This window comes from Brachyistius frenatus, unplaced genomic scaffold (genome assembly GCF_029030835.1).
Source record: "Brachyistius frenatus isolate BFR_SWC_R1_liver_20210118 unplaced genomic scaffold, ASM2903083v1 Contig_68, whole genome shotgun sequence".
Taxonomy (NCBI): Eukaryota; Metazoa; Chordata; class Actinopteri; family Embiotocidae; genus Brachyistius; species Brachyistius frenatus.
In genome coordinates, this window is record NW_027210667.1 from 622,891 (window position 1) to 640,571 (window position 17,681).

At 40.9% G+C, this 17,681-nt stretch overlaps 3 protein-coding genes across 4 annotated transcripts; 2 read left to right on the plus strand and 1 right to left on the minus strand.

The window, feature by feature from the left end:
- Positions 1-432: 432 nt before the first annotated feature.
- Positions 433-4,193, minus strand: rwdd2b (RWD domain containing 2B). The gene is made up of 4 exons (XM_069707375.1): positions 3,930-4,193; positions 3,767-3,834; positions 2,578-2,946; positions 433-2,475 (listed from the first exon to the last, which is right to left on the minus strand). Exons 1-4 carry the CDS (start codon positions 4,137-4,139, stop codon positions 2,223-2,225), a joined length of 900 nt encoding a protein of 299 aa, XP_069563476.1. The 5' UTR covers positions 4,140-4,193; the 3' UTR covers positions 433-2,222.
- A 387-nt stretch (positions 4,194-4,580) lies between these two features.
- usp16 (ubiquitin specific peptidase 16) lies at positions 4,581-10,266 on the plus strand. 2 transcript variants are annotated; one of them, XM_069707376.1, is made up of 18 exons: positions 4,581-4,731; positions 4,849-4,963; positions 5,081-5,277; positions 5,377-5,480; positions 5,569-5,681; positions 5,765-5,988; positions 6,068-6,163; positions 6,254-6,384; positions 6,495-6,582; positions 7,308-7,389; positions 7,481-7,572; positions 7,669-7,722; positions 7,825-7,992; positions 8,098-8,842; positions 9,029-9,123; positions 9,310-9,396; positions 9,500-9,647; positions 9,731-10,266. In XM_069707376.1, the coding sequence occupies exons 2-18, from the start codon at positions 4,903-4,905 to the stop codon at positions 9,850-9,852; spliced, it is 2,607 nt and encodes an 868-aa protein (XP_069563477.1). In that variant the 5' UTR covers positions 4,581-4,731; positions 4,849-4,902; the 3' UTR covers positions 9,853-10,266. The 2 variants fall into 2 exon arrangements, with proteins under 2 accessions (XP_069563477.1, XP_069563478.1); XM_069707377.1 differs by having other exon boundaries at positions 4,897-4,963.
- A 79-nt stretch (positions 10,267-10,345) lies between these two features.
- LOC138626008 (transcription regulator protein BACH1-like) lies at positions 10,346-15,783 on the plus strand. The gene is made up of 5 exons (XM_069707378.1): positions 10,346-10,423; positions 11,701-11,958; positions 12,522-13,682; positions 13,791-13,997; positions 14,558-15,783. The coding sequence occupies exons 2-5, from the start codon at positions 11,719-11,721 to the stop codon at positions 14,924-14,926; spliced, it is 1,977 nt and encodes a 658-aa protein (XP_069563479.1). The 5' UTR covers positions 10,346-10,423; positions 11,701-11,718; the 3' UTR covers positions 14,927-15,783.
- Positions 15,784-17,681: the final 1,898 nt, after the last annotated feature.

Consider the following 17,681-nt stretch of genomic DNA (forward strand, 5'->3'; position numbering starts at 1 on the left):
CCACTTTATGTATTCATGGTCGTATCTCAAGTTCAAAATATATGATGACTTTGGCTGGAACAGATGTCATTTTTGGTCATAATCAGTTCACAAGTACGATTCATCAGTTCACCTACTCAGGAAATGAAGGCAGAGGACATTCACAGTGTGTAAGGAGCACTAAAAAGCTTTCTCGTTAGCCAGAAGTCAAACATTCCCTGACACCTTTACTTTGAATTAACACTTTGGCTTTTTTAGGACATGTAGTCTGCTGTTCTGTATGTAACTGTCTTCGCTATAAACCAGTGTATTGTCCACAACAATACATGTATACTGGCATACTGTATACTTATGGCAGTGGAGGACTGAAGACTCACCAGACAGAATTAAAAGAAAAATCAATGAGGAATCCTAAAAGTATTCTCTGCATGAAATAAGACAAATTAAAAGGTGTGGAGGACAACTAACTCTTTATTGACAGAAGATTGACATCTTTTCAAACATCTTTTTTCATTTCTAATAAAAGTTGGCACGCCACAGTCCATTGCTTATTGCTTTATCAAAGCTATTATGACATGATTGATCCGTCCACAACCATAAGTCAACACAACAAATACAGATCTGAATAAAATCAGGATGAGGATCCCAACCTCACAGACATCTCTGGATCTAATTTCTGTTCATCAGTTAGCATTTCTGATTTTTTTTTTCTTTTAAAAGATGCACAAATAATACCGTGGAGTGTGGGCTGCTTTTGTGAAATGTTCAAGGCCACAGATAGAATCTTATTACATCGTAAAATGATTATAAAGACGATTCAATAAAAACAATGTATCCTCATATTCATACTTAATCCAACTAACAGCAGAAACTGTATTTAACCAAACTATTACTTTATTACTCCTTCATATATATATATTTTTTAGATTAAAGATATTAATTGTATCGGTTTTGCAGAAGCTAACACCCTGAAATCAGATAACATCTGAGGTTGCCATGTTTCCCAGCTTTAATTATATAATGCTGCCATCTGGTGGGCAATGCAGACCAGGCTAGTTTGCAACTTAATTCAATCCACTTAATGTAACTACCGAACATTGCCTTTTGTCTTCCAACTTGTGTGTCCTTGTTTTTTTCCTTTCATCATACAACTCAATACTGAACTAGAATCCAACAAGTGTTCCGGTGCATTTCCAGTATCCGCATGAAAAGGGAGCGTTGAAATTAAAATGTGCTTATTTTTGTTTCATCAGTTCATTTCTAACAACGTCTGCTCTCTGAAATCTTCACTCAGGGTTCGAAGTCCTATGACGAGATCATTTCCAGTGTTTTTCCACAGTATGTGGATATGGCTTTTTAAAGATACACTATATGAATGATTTCTGTATGTAGTCCATACTGTCCAATGCAAATAAAATCCCCGACAGATATCCATCAATATCATACACTGTATGAGAATTATCTGAGAAATAACATTGATATAAAAGTCTATATGAATGTTTTTTATATATATATAAATATTTCTATCTGTCTTGGGGGGCTAAAATTAACATTCAAGTTCAATAACCACACATTTTAAACGCCAGAGTATAATCCACAATAATGCATAAATTATTCTAATCATCTATCTAATCTAATCATTCAAAGAAAACTGGAGAAAGACTTTCCATGGTCATGCTATCTATGATTCATGAGGAGAAAACTAACAGATTTCTAAAACAGATATCCGGCATATTGTTGACTATGTTGTCCAATTATTGAAGTGGTATCAGACCTGAAAATCCTATAATAGCCTGGTAGTAATACACAGTGGTGCCATTTGAGGAAAGAAACACCTAGGGCAAGGTGTGATGTGCAGAGCACGCAGAAGTATAACAATTGCAAATATAACTGAGGTCCTTGAGAACACTCTCAGATAAACATCTTTTTAATGTTTCTGTTTGAAAATGATGTCCATTAACTAAAAAGAATGAGAACACTGTTTCTGAAACTGCAGAGGTGGTTTTTCTGCCTTTTATCCCAGTGAGGTCCCCGGGGGAACGGCTTAGCATCATCCATAAAAAGGTGGTTAATTTATTTCCATTTATCAGGCACATGTGGTCACATGCTCCATGTGTGTGCTTGCACGTGACAATAACAAATTAATAGTGAATTCATGAAGTTAACATGTATTTTCAGGAGAAGTGACTCCAATGACAAGGAACCTGTAAAATAATTGTGTATTTATTCTCCACGTCTGAGCACTACCTGCCTTCAATGCCAAAATACATCTGAAAGACATCACAACAGCCCTTCTCATTTAAGAACTGGTAGAGCTGACCGAGGTCCATGTGGTTACCTCTGTTCCCATGGGGGTCAAACGTGGCCTCTTCAAAGCCTGTGAATTTGCGCAGGGAGTTTATACTTTCAACAGTCCTGCTGTCCTCTCCTTGACGATCAAGGGGAATATCCTCTCTATGCCGAATCATGATCTTCTTCCATGTCAGAACCTTCACTCTGTGAAATGATAAAACGTTTGGGAAAAAAAGAATAAGCCTGGTGTCTCAGTAGGGTTCTGGCTGTGACATGAGCTGCTAAAAATAACAACACTCAAGGTACCTGGACCAGAACTCCTCGCAGGCAGATTGAGGACCCTCCACGCACACAATACCAGGCTTCCCGGGCATGCTGAACCCCGACAGGTCCAGCTCCTTGGACCACTCCAAGATGTTCTTCCTCTTCGACTTGTTGTAGATGTGGTGACTGTAGATCCACAGTCGGCTGAACACTTCCTGTGGCCGTGGAGAGGCAGACTCCTTCTTAGGAGCCACTGCTGCTAATGAGCTCGTATTAATGAAGAGCTGCGTGTTGTCTTTCACCCAGTCCACAGCAGTGAGCACACACACTTCCCCCTGGCAGTTTTCCATGAGGTGTGCATTGAGATGTGCCTGGAGCTGCGTCTGCTGGGCCCTGCTGAGACCTGAACACCTAGAGCACGAATAAAACATGTGTTCCTGCTTTTTAAAGGCTGCATTACAAAAAAGTGATGTCATTTTCTGAATTCACAAGACTCTCATAGCTCTTCTATTATTTGCCTCTACCCGTTTATCCATTATATCCGCATTTCTGATGATTATCTATTAAAAATCACATTGTGTCAATATTTTGTGAAAGCACAAATATGGTAGTCATCTGTTCAATAATGATATCCAGGCATTTGATCAGAAATATTGTGATATATTAGATTTTGTTCATATCTCCCAGCCCTACTTGTAAGCAAATATTTGTCACTAGAGGAACTGTTATTAGTTTGGCAAAAAGATTTGTACTATAACATAAAACTTACTCAATAAAATGATCAACTATACACACAATAATCAAATTACAGGTACTGTTTTGCATTGTTATACAGTTCCTATCATCAATTCGCAATGTCTTTACCTGCAGCCGGGTGAATACTATCTGTGCTCAGATTTCTGAACTTCATCTTAACAGCAGAAAACAACCTCTCACTTTCAGCCTGTCACATAATCTGTCTCCTTGTAGTCTGTTGCGCACGCGTACACCAGTGGCCATATTTTTGAACAAACCTGCACACACAACACAGATAAGTGCTCTACTGATTTCCCAAACATTTGATTTTATCAATGTGTTTTGTTTTTTTCAAAATTCTGCATTACACATTAACGCATGTGCTATTTTTTTTTCTTGTAAACTAAACAAATTAGTTTAATAAGTTTTTTAAATTGTTGTTTTTTTCTTTTCTTTTTTTTTTTTTTGCACACACCAAAAATGGATAAGCACTTACCGGACTGTTATTTCTGGTAACACACTGGGATATTCAGATGGATACGCACAGGATAGAATAACCTCCGTCTGAGGCAAACAACAAAAAAATAAAATGTAAAACATAATCAAATCAGATCATTTGAATGAGAATTACACAGTGAACAGTCTTGGTCGGTTACAACCTCCGAGCTTGCCGAGTCCAGCTTCTGTTTGATGAGAAACTGAGGTCTGGATGGAGGAGGTCTGTCTGCAGAAGCGGAGTCCTGCACAAAGTCCCGGAGCTCAGCCAGCGCCAGCTGGTCAGTGAGCTCCAGCTCCTCCACCGAGGGGAACATGCTGGTGAGCAGCTCGATCTCTGCAAGCTGAGACTCGGCCCACTCCAAGAAAGACATTTTGGCAGAGCAAAGTTAAAACGTCGAGCTGTACAAATGTTCTTTAAAAAAAAAAAAAAATCAGCTTTACGTGTTCATTACGCCTGCTATCATTCCAGGTAACAATTTATTTCCAAGTTATCAGCAGCATCTGAAATGTACCCGATTGCTAGACAGTAGTCTGGAAAAAAATAAATAATGTATTCATATAGATTATATAGAAAGACGAATACACAGTCAACTTTACTACCCAGAAAACCTTTCACCAGGTTCCCTACACTCGACTATTGTTTCGACTCGGACTTATTTCAGTGACGTACGCAGGAAGTGCGGAAGCAACAGGAACAGTCCACCGTCACGTTTTGTTCCTCTGTTGTCTGCATGTGCCAGCTGGCTTTTTTTTTTTTTTTTTTTTTTTTTGCCAAATCAGCGGAGTAATTCTTGCAAAATTTTAACTTTTGTAAAAAAAAAAAAAACATTTTTACCTGAAACTGAACGCTTTCTTTTTCTGGCCGGAAACAGTAAACTGATTTAATGATGTCCGGATTAAAGAATTCATCCACACGAAGTGAACGAAACTGAAACCGGTGAATGTTTGCGGCTCTTTGCGGCGGTAAGTTGACCGGATCGGAGTTTAACGTGACATTACTGACTGTTTTCTTCGAGCACACAATCAACAGGCACTAAACTGTTAGCGGCATTATAATCTGATGCTGGCTTTGTGTTTCAGGACGCTGCTGCTTGTGTCTGATTTTCATCCATTTCCACATCTGCTCAGGTTAAAATGGGAAAGAAAAGGGTGAAAGAAAAGAGCCCCAGAGAGGATGATGACATAGACCAGACAGGTAAAGAGCCTTTCATTCTCTCCATGTCTAATAACAAGTCTGTGGGAGGCCCAGTGTGAGTTTCACCTTTTTCTGTTTTATTTATCTGTATTTATTTATTTTTTTCCCCCTTCACAGGTCCATCCTGTAAACATATTAAAAAGGGAACGGATCAAACTCTTCTAAAGAAACTTTCTGGTAATTCTGATTGGACGAGTTGTTCAGATTGTCAACATGGAGAAAATAAAGAAAATATCAGCACAGCTTTGCCTCAGGACTCCGACCTGGAGCTGGAAACAGGAGGGACGTGGATGTGCTTGAAGTGCGGCCACAGAGTGAGTTTATTCCACCCAATTTATCATTCAGATGTTGACTGTATTAAGGGACTTTTTATTTTTTTTTTTCTAAATGCCCAAATGCTTCTTTTCTACCAGGGATGTGGGCGAAACTCTGAGAACCAGCATGCCATCAAACATTATGAAACTCCTCGGTCGGACCCTCATTGCCTGGTGGTCAGTTTGGACAACTGGGCTGTGTGGTGAGTATGTTACTTTGGCATGTTCATCACAGAGGCATTTGAAATGAGAATAACTTTTTTTTGTTTTAACATGTTGTCCACCTTGCAGGTGTTACATATGTGATGATGAAGTTCGTTACTCCAGAACGGGACATTTGGCTCAACTAGTGGCCAACCTGAAAAAGCAAAACTCTGAAGATCCCTTAAATAGACCACAGAAACGTAGGTACCACTGTTTTTTAATCCAGATGTGTTACTGGACCTGCATGTCTCTTTACCCATGTGCGTCATGTTTGCGTATTTAGGAGTGAAGGAGGAAACTGACTTGTTGGAAGCTGACCAGAAGACAGAGACTGTAAAAGCAGAGGAAAGTGAGGACAAAGAAAACAAAGAAAACAGAGAACACCAAAAGAAAAACACAAAGAAAGAGAGTGTTGCGAAATTACATACAACAGCAGAAACCTGTGGTATTTCAGTGAAGGGGCTTAGCAACCTGGGAAACACCTGCTTCTTTAATGCTGTCATTCAGGTAAGACTGATCTTTGATCTTTGACGGATGCTCGTCTAGAGTTAAATTAGTTATTAATGTCCATCATTTTCTTTTCCAGAATCTCTCCCAAACACAGCTGTTAAGACAAACACTCAACAAAGTGACAGCAGAGAAAAATAGTCTCGACATTAAACCTGGTGCCTCTTCAGATCTGGTGTGTTGCCTGTTTTTTAAAGAGAGTATATCTATCCTCCCTCATAAACAGTATTTATTACTTACAGACTGTCTTTAATTATGATTGCAGGAGCCTATTGTAGTGCAGTTAGACCCGCCTGGATCCCTGACTTTGGCTATGTGTCAACTCCTCAATGAGATTCAGGAATGCAAGAAGAGTGTCGTAACACCACGGGAGCTGTTCTCACAAGTTTGTAAAAAGTGAGTGCAACCACAGTTTGAGGTCAAACTTAGCCTTATGATGTACATCAAATCTACTTTCTAATATTAATGCCTTTAATGTTGTCCATTATTTCATCTGATTCCTGCAGGGCTGCCAGATTCAAAGGATTTCAGCAGCAAGATAGCCAGGAGCTGCTGCGCTACCTGCTGGATGGGATGCGAGCTGAGGAGTTCAAAGTGGGTGTTCAGTTTCAATCAAATTTCTCGGTTTATACCAAACTGGTAAAAGATTTCCACTTAAAATGGACACTGTAGCTGTCCAGCTACTGATATGTTCCACGGCAGTAGATTGTTTAGACAGCAGAACAGCACTGTGGTGAGTACACGGCATGCGAGACAGCTGTAATGAAATGCACTGCTCACTGAGATTTATTTTTCCGGCTCATTGGGAGAAAGTCATTCAGATTCTGTTGGAAAAAATACTCAAGAGGCTTGGTTCAAAATCAAACACATCGGACATTTTATTCTTGCAAGAAGGAGCAACTACATGCACCCTCAAAGAGAGGTGTGCAGCAGTGCTCCCCCCAGCAGTCCTCTACAGCAGGAGACAGCAGTCCTCCCCAACAGCCCAGCCTGGTTTCCCCAGCCTGGTTTCCTCTCCGCAGTCCTCTGTTTCTCACTTTCACACAGTCCTCTTGTTTACGGCAGCTTTTATACAATTGACAGTCACTCCCATTCCCTTTGTATCTGCTTTCATATGGTAATACAGAGTTGATTATAGGTCAATTAGATGAGGAAAGAATCACTTGCAAATAAGACAGAAAACGAGAGACTTTCCAGAGCCACAATGCAAACAAAAGGAAGGGACAAATCCTTTTTTTCCATCAGACTCCAAATTTAGTCACAAGTTGATTGCACCTTTCTTTATCATTTGCATTCAGAAATTGTGTTTGTCTCCACAGAGAGTAACTTCAGGGATGATGGAGTCATTGAAGCAGTCGAGAAAAGAAACAGATGGCGAGCAGCTGAAAACACTAATAAAAGGTAAGTAATGGTACGATGAATTAAACATCTTGCAGTCAGTGTTATATCAGCAAAATAAAAACTTGCATTCCTCTGTTGTGTTATGGTGCAGAGTATGAGAAAAATGGATTCCCTAAAAACTTTGTCGACCAAGTTTTCGGTGGGGAAATGACCAGCACTATAATGTGTCAGCAGTGTAAAACGGTATGTATTGTCGCCCCCCCCCCAAAAAAAACAAACCTGAAGACAACCTGTCCTGTTGATGTAACACTAAACATGGCCACTGCTTCACTCTTCAAGGTGTCTGTAGTCACCGAGATGTTTTTGGATCTTTCCCTTCCTGTGTCTGATGAGGTAAGGCAGTTATGAGTGTTTTTTGACAATTTGTTGAGCAAATATTTGTTCATGTTTTATTAGTGTTATATGTGTGTGTCCTCTTTTGACAACATCTTACAGGCATACAGGAAAAAGAACCCAAAAAAAGGAGTCCAGAAGACCAGTGAGTCGAGGCAGGACGACCGAATCAGCCCCAGTGTGACCAGCGGGAACGATGACATCCCCACTGGGGCTGGCAGTAAGTACCAGCAGAAGAAAGCCAAGAAGCAGGCAAAGAAACAAGCAAAGGTACCCCAGTGAATGAACATAAAGTATGTTTTTGTCTATTCCCTGAATTAAGCTTGTCGATGGATGAGTGTAAAGTCTGCATTGTTTCGTCATCTGCCCTTACAGCATCAAAAAAGGCAGCAAAAGTTTGAAGGCAGAGTCACTTTGGACAGTCTCACATCTCCGAGCCACACAGACAGCGATCAGACAGCAGAAGCACAGGACCAGGAAAACACCGACAACGAAACGCAGAAAGAAGCCTCACCGAGTGAGCAAAATCCTGCAGCGGTCAGCGCTTCAGAGCAGGACCAGCAGGAACAGCTGGACCAGCAGGAGCAGCAGGACCAGCAGGAGCAGCAGGACCAGCAGGACCAGCAGGACCAGCAGGAGCGAGACCTGGTCCAGGTCGAGCAGGAAAAGGAGGAGGACGAGGATTCAGTGATTGACTGCGACTCATCGGCTACATCATCAGTCAGCAACCACTTTACTGTCCTATCAGAGGGGCAGCACTCAACGGACAGCAACTTATGTGATGAAATATCCAACATGGATCAGGAAAGAGAGGAGGACACACAGCTGGTGAGTGAAATGGAGAAAGTAACCCTGAACGACGCCTTCATAGAAGACACTGATGCTGTGGAACAAATCGTGGAGAGTGATGAAGTACCGGAGGCAAAAGAATATACTGTAGTAAACCAAGACCCGGCGCTGGCCTTCCACACACTAGCAGCGAGGACAACCCCAGAAAAGCAGGAGTGTTCAGTTCAGTCATGCCTTTTTCAGTTTACAGAGGTTGAAACCCTCACGCAGAACAACAGCCTGCTTTGTGTCACTTGCACTAAACAACAGCTGAAGAAAGACAAAGCCGGAGGTATATAAAGTTTCTCTCCCTAACAATATCTCTTTGGTTTTTGATATTGTGCAAACTGTGGACTTTATTGCATTTTGTGCAGCACAGTATCACAAATCAAGTAATTCTAACAAAGCATAAAAGCAAGTAAAATGTATCTTTAGCCTTTTAACTGTCTTTGTTTTGGTTTTTTTGCGCCGTGTTCAGGATCCAAGAAGAATATCTACACCGATGCCTTGAAGCAAATGCTGATCTCCTCTCCCCCTCCTGTCCTTACCCTTCATTTGAAGAGATTTCAACAGGTAAGATGAAAAACATTTAAACATTGTTTAAAATCTTTGATCCAGTTTACTCTCACCCAAGCTGTTTTTATTTACAGAGCTGTTAACCATCTTTTTGTTTGTTTTCATTATGTTTTTTTGTCTTTTGTAAGGCAAGGAAACACTTCCTTTTTTAAAAAAAAATTCTTTTGCTGTTTTTTTCCACAGAATGGATACAGTATTTGTAAAGTGAACAGACATGTCCACTTCCCCCTGATACTGGATCTTGCTTCCTTTTGCGCAGTCAAATGCAAGGTATGTACGGGAAGTTACCGTTTTTTTTTGGCACATTAACGGCGTTATACTGTCGACATATTCCTAAATGGCCGAGCACTAACAAAAAGTTGTTTCCAAACAGAACATGACAGAGGGAGGTCCTCAAATTTTGTACAGTTTGTACGGGATTGTAGAGCACAGTGGAACAATGAGGTCGGGTCATTACACGGCGTATGTGAAAGTACGAGCCGAGAGCCCTAAACCCTCATCCAACGGACTTTCAGCAGAAGGCAGGTGTTCTTCGACAATCAAGAGAAAAATAACCCGGTCCTAAAACTTTAGTTATCTCTATTAATTGATCACTTTTTCTCAGGAGATGCAGAGCCACCCAGAGGATCCTGGTTCCATATCAGCGACACAAGTGTTCAGCCTGTGAGCGAGAATAAAGTCCAGAGCTCCCAAGCCTACCTCCTCTTCTATGAAAGGATCCTCTAATGGAGCCGTGCCTCACTACTCAGGAAATCCAAATCCACCAACCAGCTGCTGCTGCTGCTGCTGCTGCTCCGCTGCAGAAAAGCACCTCAAACAGGGCTCTCATTAAATGACATTGATTGCACAGAAGGGACATCGACAGTGTTGACATTTCCATCACAGCGGGGTCAGACAGTGTTTCAAGTGTTAACTGTACATGTGTATATCTCTCACTCGTGAGAATATGGCAAGCTGCAGCAATGAAGGTCAAGATAAGAACTGACTTGTCGTAATTGGACCGTTTCAAGGGATGGACAAAAGTTTTGGGACAGTAACCTGTAAACCAACAACAACAATAACAACAACAACAACAACAGTATATGTCTATTTTTTTTTTTATTAATATCATGTAATGAAATCTCTCCAAATGAGAAAGTATGTGCCGCGTGCTGTCTTTCTGATACTTGCAATGAGCATGCGCAGTAAAGGCTGGCAGATTTGTGTCACATGATGACGAGGAAGTGTGGCTCCGGACGGCCGGAGCTGCCGCAAGCCGAAATTAACGAATGTCAGTGTTATCCAGCTACTACGGCAGGTCAGTGAACACGTTTCCTTTTTAAATACACCGTTTTAATGTGAAGTTCGTGTTTCAGAAAGGCTTTGTGTTGACCGGAAGACGTGTCTCCGGTTCGTTACCACTGACGGTGGGGCCTACCCCGAAGCTCTTCCGCTCGCATTACATTTATTGCCGTTTATATCGTAATTAATTTGTTTAGTCGTTAGTTACTAAACGTCCTCGTCGTTAACTTTTGGATGTGTGGCTGCGCTCCTTCATTAGGCCCAGGTGGGTCTAAACGTGAGTCAGCATGTTGGCGGTAAACTTGGTGCCCAAGTTAAAGCGTTAATACTCAAACCATCCTGACTCAAGTAAGGAGATCGTGGTCGAGGTTCGCTTTTAAATTGACGAATTCAATATTATCAAGCAGCTGTATTATTTATCCAGTCATTATAATGTTAGCAGAAGTTACACTGGACCATGTTGTCCCCAGGTCGGAGACCCAATCACAAGTAATGCCGTATCACGTTATTCACTTGGCATAATTATGACCTTGAACAATCAAAATTTAATTTCATGCATGTTGATTAACTCGTTTTTTTTTTTTTTTTTTAATCAGTAATGAGCGTGAATAAGTCAAGTGTCCTTCACAACTGTTCGCTGTTTGTCTTTGGGCGTTTTCTGCAGCACATAATAATAGCACCTAAGCAGCTTATATTCACGGGGAAAGGTGTTATAAGCCAATAAACAAAACAAACATTTTGCATTGTTTACATGATTATAAAACTCCCGTTTTCCATGCCTGGAGGTTTTTCAGAAATGAATAAAGCCATCTCGGATTCCTGATTTGAAATGGTCCTAAAAGGGTCACCTGTGTAAAATGTGTCTGGTGGCACCCCTTACTGAAGTCAGAATCAGCTTCACCTATCAATTCTTCTACTTATTATTATTATTATTATGACAATTAATCCATTGTTTGAGCTGTAACATGTCTGCAAACTGTATAAAATGTGCATCACATATCTGAATGTCTTGTGTTGTCTGACAAACACCCCAAAACCTGGAGGTTTTTATTTCATCATAGAGGAGTTCATATTGGTCATATTTGAGAAGCATAAACTCATGATTTCATAGCAATTTTTCTGTCTGTTATCAACATTATTGCCCATTAATTGTCTCTCACCCAACCAATAAAACATTTACTAAACTTTGCAGAGATCTTTGATCCTAACTAGTCTTATTTTGTAAAACAATACAGTGACCGTGATTTTTTTTTTTTTTTTTTTTTTTTTTTGACTGATCCCTCTGTCATGCAGGCTGAGCTCACAAGAACCATGACGCTCCAAGCTCCTCGCACGTCAGTGTTCACTTTTCAGTCTGCTGTGCACAGCGACCATGTTCTCCAGTGTCTGAATGACCAGAGGCAGCGGGACGTCTTGTGTGACGTGACAGTGGTGGTGGAAAACAGGAGTTTTCGTGCCCATTGCTCTGTCCTGGCTTCTTGCAGCGAATACTTTCACAGCAGGGTTACCAACGTCACCAGTCACAATCCCATCATCACCTTGCCTGACGAGGTTGGTGCCCTGGTGTTCAGTTCAATGATTAGGGTGAAAAATGTACTCTTAAAAGTATTTTAGTCTGTGCAAGAAAGTATTGTCGCTTACCATGTCAGTATGCTGTATGTGCCACTGTTCAATTCAGTTGCTCTATTTCTAATTTATGAGGGATATAATTATTTTATTACTGATGGACTTATCCAAATACATGCAGAGTATAGTTGCAAAACCAACAATCAAGCATGTTGAAAACTAAATTGTTCTTTATCACAAAGACAACATTTCTTCTTCAAGATAACCCTTGAAACATGCATATAAGGCTCGATTTCTTTACTGTCTCGCAGTAGTTAACTCCGCCTTTGGGCTAGTGTGTGTTTTATATTGTGTAAAGGATGTATTCAACCACCTTTTATGTGCAGTTTTTAGAAAAAGTCAGAAATTTCATAGCACTAGATGTCGAAGCCCTGTTGAAATGGATAGCCTCTGCTACTTCTTGAGCTGGTCAGGTTCCATTGTAGTGTTGTATAGTGGTACGAGTTTCATTGTGGCTCAACAATTTGCTGCATGTCCTTTCCCCTTAGGTGACCGTGGAGGGGTTTGAACCTTTGCTTCAGTTTGCCTACACATCAAAGCTGCTTTTCACCAAAGAAAACATTCACGCAATTCACAGCAGTGCTGAGTTTTTAGGATTTCACAACTTAGAGTCAGCATGCTTTGATTTCCTTGTCCCGAAGTTTTCTGAGGGCAAAAGAACCTCACAGGAGGTCAAGCATAGAGCCTGCTGTCAGAGCCGGGATCCCAGTGCCAGTTTGGGCTCCGGCGCTGTGAAAGGCCAACAGAAATCCTCGGAGTCACAAAACTCAGCGGGAGGTGATGAACAAACAGACTTCCCGTCGCAATGTCCTCAAAGCACACAGGGTCAGACGAACAGCGGAGAGGAGCACCTCTGTTTGGAGAACTGTGGGCCACAAATGGACCCCTTATCCCTGGAGTTAACAGCAAGTGGTGCGTGTCCCATATTGTCTTTGCCATATCCAGGTTCTGACAAAGCGGACCATCCCTCTCAGTCGAGTGAAACAGACATTTTAGAGGTGGGAGATGTGTGTAATCAAAGTGAGTTGAGTTTGGCAAACTGTGGCTTACCATGTGAGCTGTCAACCGCAGGGGACGTCAATCCACCAGAAGTCATTGAGCCAGCAGACAGAGATATCGAACAGCCTGTTGAGATGCTCGGTACTGAGATCAAATGTAACCCCCGCTCATGTCCACTCAAGACATCCGGGGCAGAAGATTGCAGCTCGTTATTAGAGCAGAGTGATGCTCGCCTTGAGCAGGGAATGGCAGGTGATCTGTCAGACCCTACACTGAATGCTCTAATCCCCGAAGAGGGATTTGTGGAGAGGAGCCGTGTGGAGAGGGAGGTGGCTGAACATCTGGCAAAGGGGTTTTGGCCTGACCTATGCCCATCTCAGGCTCCACCACTCCCTCTGGATCCAGTGGACCAAAACAAGCTGGCAAAAGCTGCAGACTTTCACTGGCTTAAGCAGCTGGACCTAAGCTCCAGTGCAGGAGACTGTCCCTTCCTCAGGGACTTTGGGACAGGCGATGACCCTGCTACACACACTGACAGCTTGTCCCAGGCAGAGAAGAGTCCCTCCATGTCCTCTTCGCTCAACTCTGGGGACGACTCAGACCTGGACACAGACGGAGATACAGAGGCCAACAACAAAAGAGCAGCAGAGGTCATTGTGATGCACAGCTGATGTTTTTTGTTTTTTTTATTATTGGTAGTTGAATATATGAAGTCAAATAAATCTAACTTTCCTCTTTATAAAACCTCTACTATGCAGATTCAGCTCCCCTTTCCAGTGGAGCAGATCTCAGCGCTGAGCCGGAGTGCTTTCCAGCAGCTTCTGAGACACCATCACTTGACTCAAGATCAGCTGGAGTTTGTCCATGACGTCCGACGACGAAGTAAAAACCGTGTGGCTGCACAGCGCTGCAGAAAGAGGAAACTGGACAGCATACAACAGCTTGAATGTGAAATCAAAAAATTAGTAAGTTGACTTTAACATCTCCAATATTCTCAACATCTTTTCCTGCTCACAACATGACATGATTCAGTTGCCTAAGCTACCAGTATTTGTTTGACCTTTATTGACCTCTAGTGGTGACCAGTATGAACTGCAGCCATGTTGATCAAAGGAACTTTGTCTTTCTAAACATGACTGTTGCGCAGTCCCTCTGCTTTTTTCACCTTTTGTCCTTTTGGCTTCACAAAAAGTGTGTTTGCAATAGAGGTCAGTAAGCTTGGCAGGTAAACGTAAGTTTAAGTTTACCCCTCACCTTCTTCACTGAAATTGCTCAGGTATAAACTCTGTAGCACCTGCGAATAAAGGTGTGTGATGCATTTATGTGTGGACTGGACCAGAATATTTAGTACTGTAAACTAACGGCGGTAAAAATTAATCAAAAGGTAGCAAGCATGAACAAAGACACAAAAGAAAACAACCCTTTAGGGTATTTGCTATCACTTCCACATTGTACGCAATACAATGCATATGCAATTCTGAAGGGTTGAGGAAGTGAGTGAGCTTTGCTTTGATCTCATCCACAGAAAAGTGAAAAAGAACGGCTGGTGCAGGAGCGAACGGAGCTCGAGCAAAACCTTGAGGAGATGCAGCAGAGCCTGTGTGGACTTTGTAAGAGTGTCAGCATCGAGTCTGGCTCTGATCAGGACCACTTGCAGCTTCTCGCCAAGCTCTCCTCACCGGACTTTCCCATCGCCTCTCCCAGCCATGTGGGAAAAATCGAGGAGTCGCAGATCACCATTGAAATGGTAAGTTGTTCCTCAGAGTGTGACCGAAGCGGGCCACCTGCAGACTCCCTTCAAATCGCTGCACCACAGTCCAGCACAGAGGAAGCGGGCTGCCCCGTTCCTGCATCTTTGCTTAACGCCTGTCTGGACATGAACAACAGCTTATAATTGGACTCCAATTCTTTTGTCATTTCAAATTATGCAGGACCTCAGGGTAAGGGGGGGGGGGCCTTGATTGTATACTGTAATCCTCTTTTGGGATGGACATGCTCTCCTGTGGAATTCACTGAATAATTTTCTGCCTGATAGAGGCATCTTTAATTGACACGAATCTCAATCATTTCCTTTTTTTACTACTCGGCATTTTACTTCAGTAACACAGTACTCATCATCTTGACGGTGCAGCCAATTTTCAGGTAATTCCCAAAAGTTGCCATTGGTAAATTAGGAGGATGCTTCTTAAAACTGAGTTAGTTTTTTCTCAGGGAGTTTTAAATCTCGCTGGCCTTCACCTCCTTTCACCCACATTGACATACCGTAATGAAAAGCAGGTGTTTCTTTGTATTTTAGTTGAATTAGTCTATCGTTATAATCTATACATGTACTGTATCACTTCACCACTACGCTGTTACTTTGAGTAAATATGCACATTACTAACAGACATTTTTACCGCAGATTATAAAGAACTGGCACAGCTAACTTCTTAACAGTATTATTTGAATGCTAATGCATAGTTGGAAGGAATAACTGTCAGCTTCCCCTGGAACCTGAGGAATGGTTGTAATGTGTTACAGGGGAACATAAAAATGTGTTATTCTATGCAAAATGTGCCTTATGCAGTAGTATAGTATGACTTCAGAAAGATAAAGGCAATCTTTGTAAATCCTTGTCTCAAGCACTGTTGCACATTAACCCGGAGCCGATATTGATGGCATTCCCTTACATTTAGGTCTATCTGCATGTTGAGTATTTTTATTAAATGCTTTCATGGGTTACAGATTTAAATAAACAACCTTTTGTTACCATTCAGTGTTTCATTTCAACATAAGAAGTGGTCATTTTGAATCCCTCTCTTTATGTACAGGACCAGAGTTTGGCCAGTAGATGGTAGTACAACTCTACCTCGGCAGCTATGCTGACCCTTAAAGGACTAGAATACGGTAACAGTAGGAAGATTTCCTTTGCCGTTTCTATTGAGCTTTTTTTTTTTTTTTTTTTTTTTTTTACGGAAACGTTTACGCAAATTCAAGACTTTTTGTTGCGAAAGTTGTTGTTTTTCCTTTAAACAATATACCTCAGTTAAATAAAACGTCTTTTTTTTTTATCATATAGTATTGCTGATGTCAAACTTTTCAGTCAACATTTGTGGACAAAGTCAACAACACTAATTAACAAGTACTTGGTTAGCTTTAGTCTTAAAGTTAGTTGTCTAGAGATTGGTTGGTTCTACAGTGGTTCTACAAAGATGCATTAGGTAAGCTGTAGAGAGGATCTGATAAGGATCGACATTAAAGGCAGTCTCCGATGAGACTGATAAACAACCTGCAGACAGGAAATTGGAAAAAGCAAAGTGTAGAAGACGGCCATCCCTGTTACCCACATTTCAAACCTAGATGAAAGGCTTATTATGCTGTAGATGCAACAAAGAGGCTTTTCCACATCTGTGAATCAAATATATTGTGTTTTAACAATTGTAAATCATGAAAAATTGCTACATTTAAAACATTAACATGTCATTTAAACACATTCATCTGTGTAGCCTTACATGCTGCTTTCAGTCAGCAACCCGAGCCTTTGTTGGAGCCCCACAAATAAACAGAAGCTATAAATATATAAAATTACAGTTGTTATGATAATTGCTGTTATTTAGCACAACTATTTTGCTGAAGGATAAGTCTTTGTTGTCTCTAAATGGCAGCGTCAACATGTCATGTGCAGGTCCACATGTAGTCGTTTTGCTGCAGATGTTTGGTACCAATACCAACACTGAGTAGGTTGGACTGACGGGTTGTCTGCTTTCATTCTAAAGTGTAGTAAAAAAAAAAAGAAATATATTCTACATAAATATTACACAGCAGGTTCTTTCAATGTGACACTACACACTACAACGCATGGCACATATAATCTGTATCATCATAATCTGCTATTATTAATTAATAGTAAAACTTGTTTTGGAAGTATTTCCGAATATTATTTCGACCCTCTCACTTTTATTACAGCAACCCAGTTCTTATGCAGACTACACATTGTTTTTAGTACATGGGTCAAGTTTGAGTCATCTCAGGTCAAAGCAAAAGATAAAGTAATAATATTCCATTCAAGAAAGAAATGACTGAAAGTGATGTGTACATGCTTGTTATAGCCATATTTCTCACCATACTATTATTTTTTTGCTTTTTTTTATGCTTATTCTTGTAAACAACTTGTTCAATGTATGTAAGATGAAGAGCATATCATTGTCAAATCTGTTCAAAGAGCAGTCTTTGAGCAGAAAACATCTTAGTCCTCAATCGGTGGCAAATAGTTGTATTGTTAGTTGTTTAGTGTGTCTGTAGCCTCAGTCCAGGCTGTAAATATTCATTATTTAGCTGCTAACAAAAAACAAAAACCTGGGATGAACAATTGCTAAGCTTTTAATTGCTAGGTCTTTACACAGCAATTATGTGACCTCACACTGGCCCCTTTCATTTCAGAGTGGAGAGGATCCTATATCAGACTGGGTCAAACAAACTTGTATTAAATAGAGAAAAAACATTTTAAAGTCTTGTAGATTTGAAAAAGCAATTTTGTCAAGATGTTTTCGTCTTCCGATATAAATTGTTGTTTTGTGTCCTTTCAAATAGCGACTGTAGCACTTGAGGACAGTGAAAGAAAAAGCAATCTCGTTATGTTTTTCTTCAGAACAAAATGCTCAAGGTTAAAG

Bases quoted from the DNA above. Each gene is read 5' to 3' on its own strand.
- LOC138626008 (XM_069707378.1), top strand. From the start codon at position 11,719: ATGACGCTCCAAGCTCCTCGCACGTCAGTGTTCACTTTTCAGTCTGCT. The intron at 13,683-13,790 runs GTCATTGTGATG...TCTACTATGCAG, and splicing joins ACAACAAAAGAGCAGCAGAG to ATTCAGCTCCCCTTTCCAGT. The intron at 13,998-14,557 runs GTAAGTTGACTT...TCTCATCCACAG, and splicing joins AATGTGAAATCAAAAAATTA to AAAAGTGAAAAAGAACGGCT.
- usp16 (XM_069707376.1), top strand. From the start codon at position 4,903: ATGGGAAAGAAAAGGGTGAAAGAAAAGAGCCCCAGAGAGGATGATGAC. The intron at 5,682-5,764 runs GTAGGTACCACT...TTGCGTATTTAG, and splicing joins CTTAAATAGACCACAGAAAC to GAGTGAAGGAGGAAACTGAC. The intron at 6,385-6,494 runs GTGAGTGCAACC...TGATTCCTGCAG, and splicing joins TTCTCACAAGTTTGTAAAAA to GGCTGCCAGATTCAAAGGAT.
- rwdd2b (XM_069707375.1), bottom strand. From the start codon at position 4,139: ATGTCTTTCTTGGAGTGGGCCGAGTCTCAGCTTGCAGAGATCGAGCTG. The intron at 3,835-3,929 runs GTTGTAACCGAC...TGTTTGCCTCAG, and splicing joins TGGACTCGGCAAGCTCGGAG to ACGGAGGTTATTCTATCCTG. The intron at 2,947-3,766 runs GTAAGTGCTTAT...TTCGTGCTCTAG, and splicing joins TTACCAGAAATAACAGTCCG to GTGTTCAGGTCTCAGCAGGG.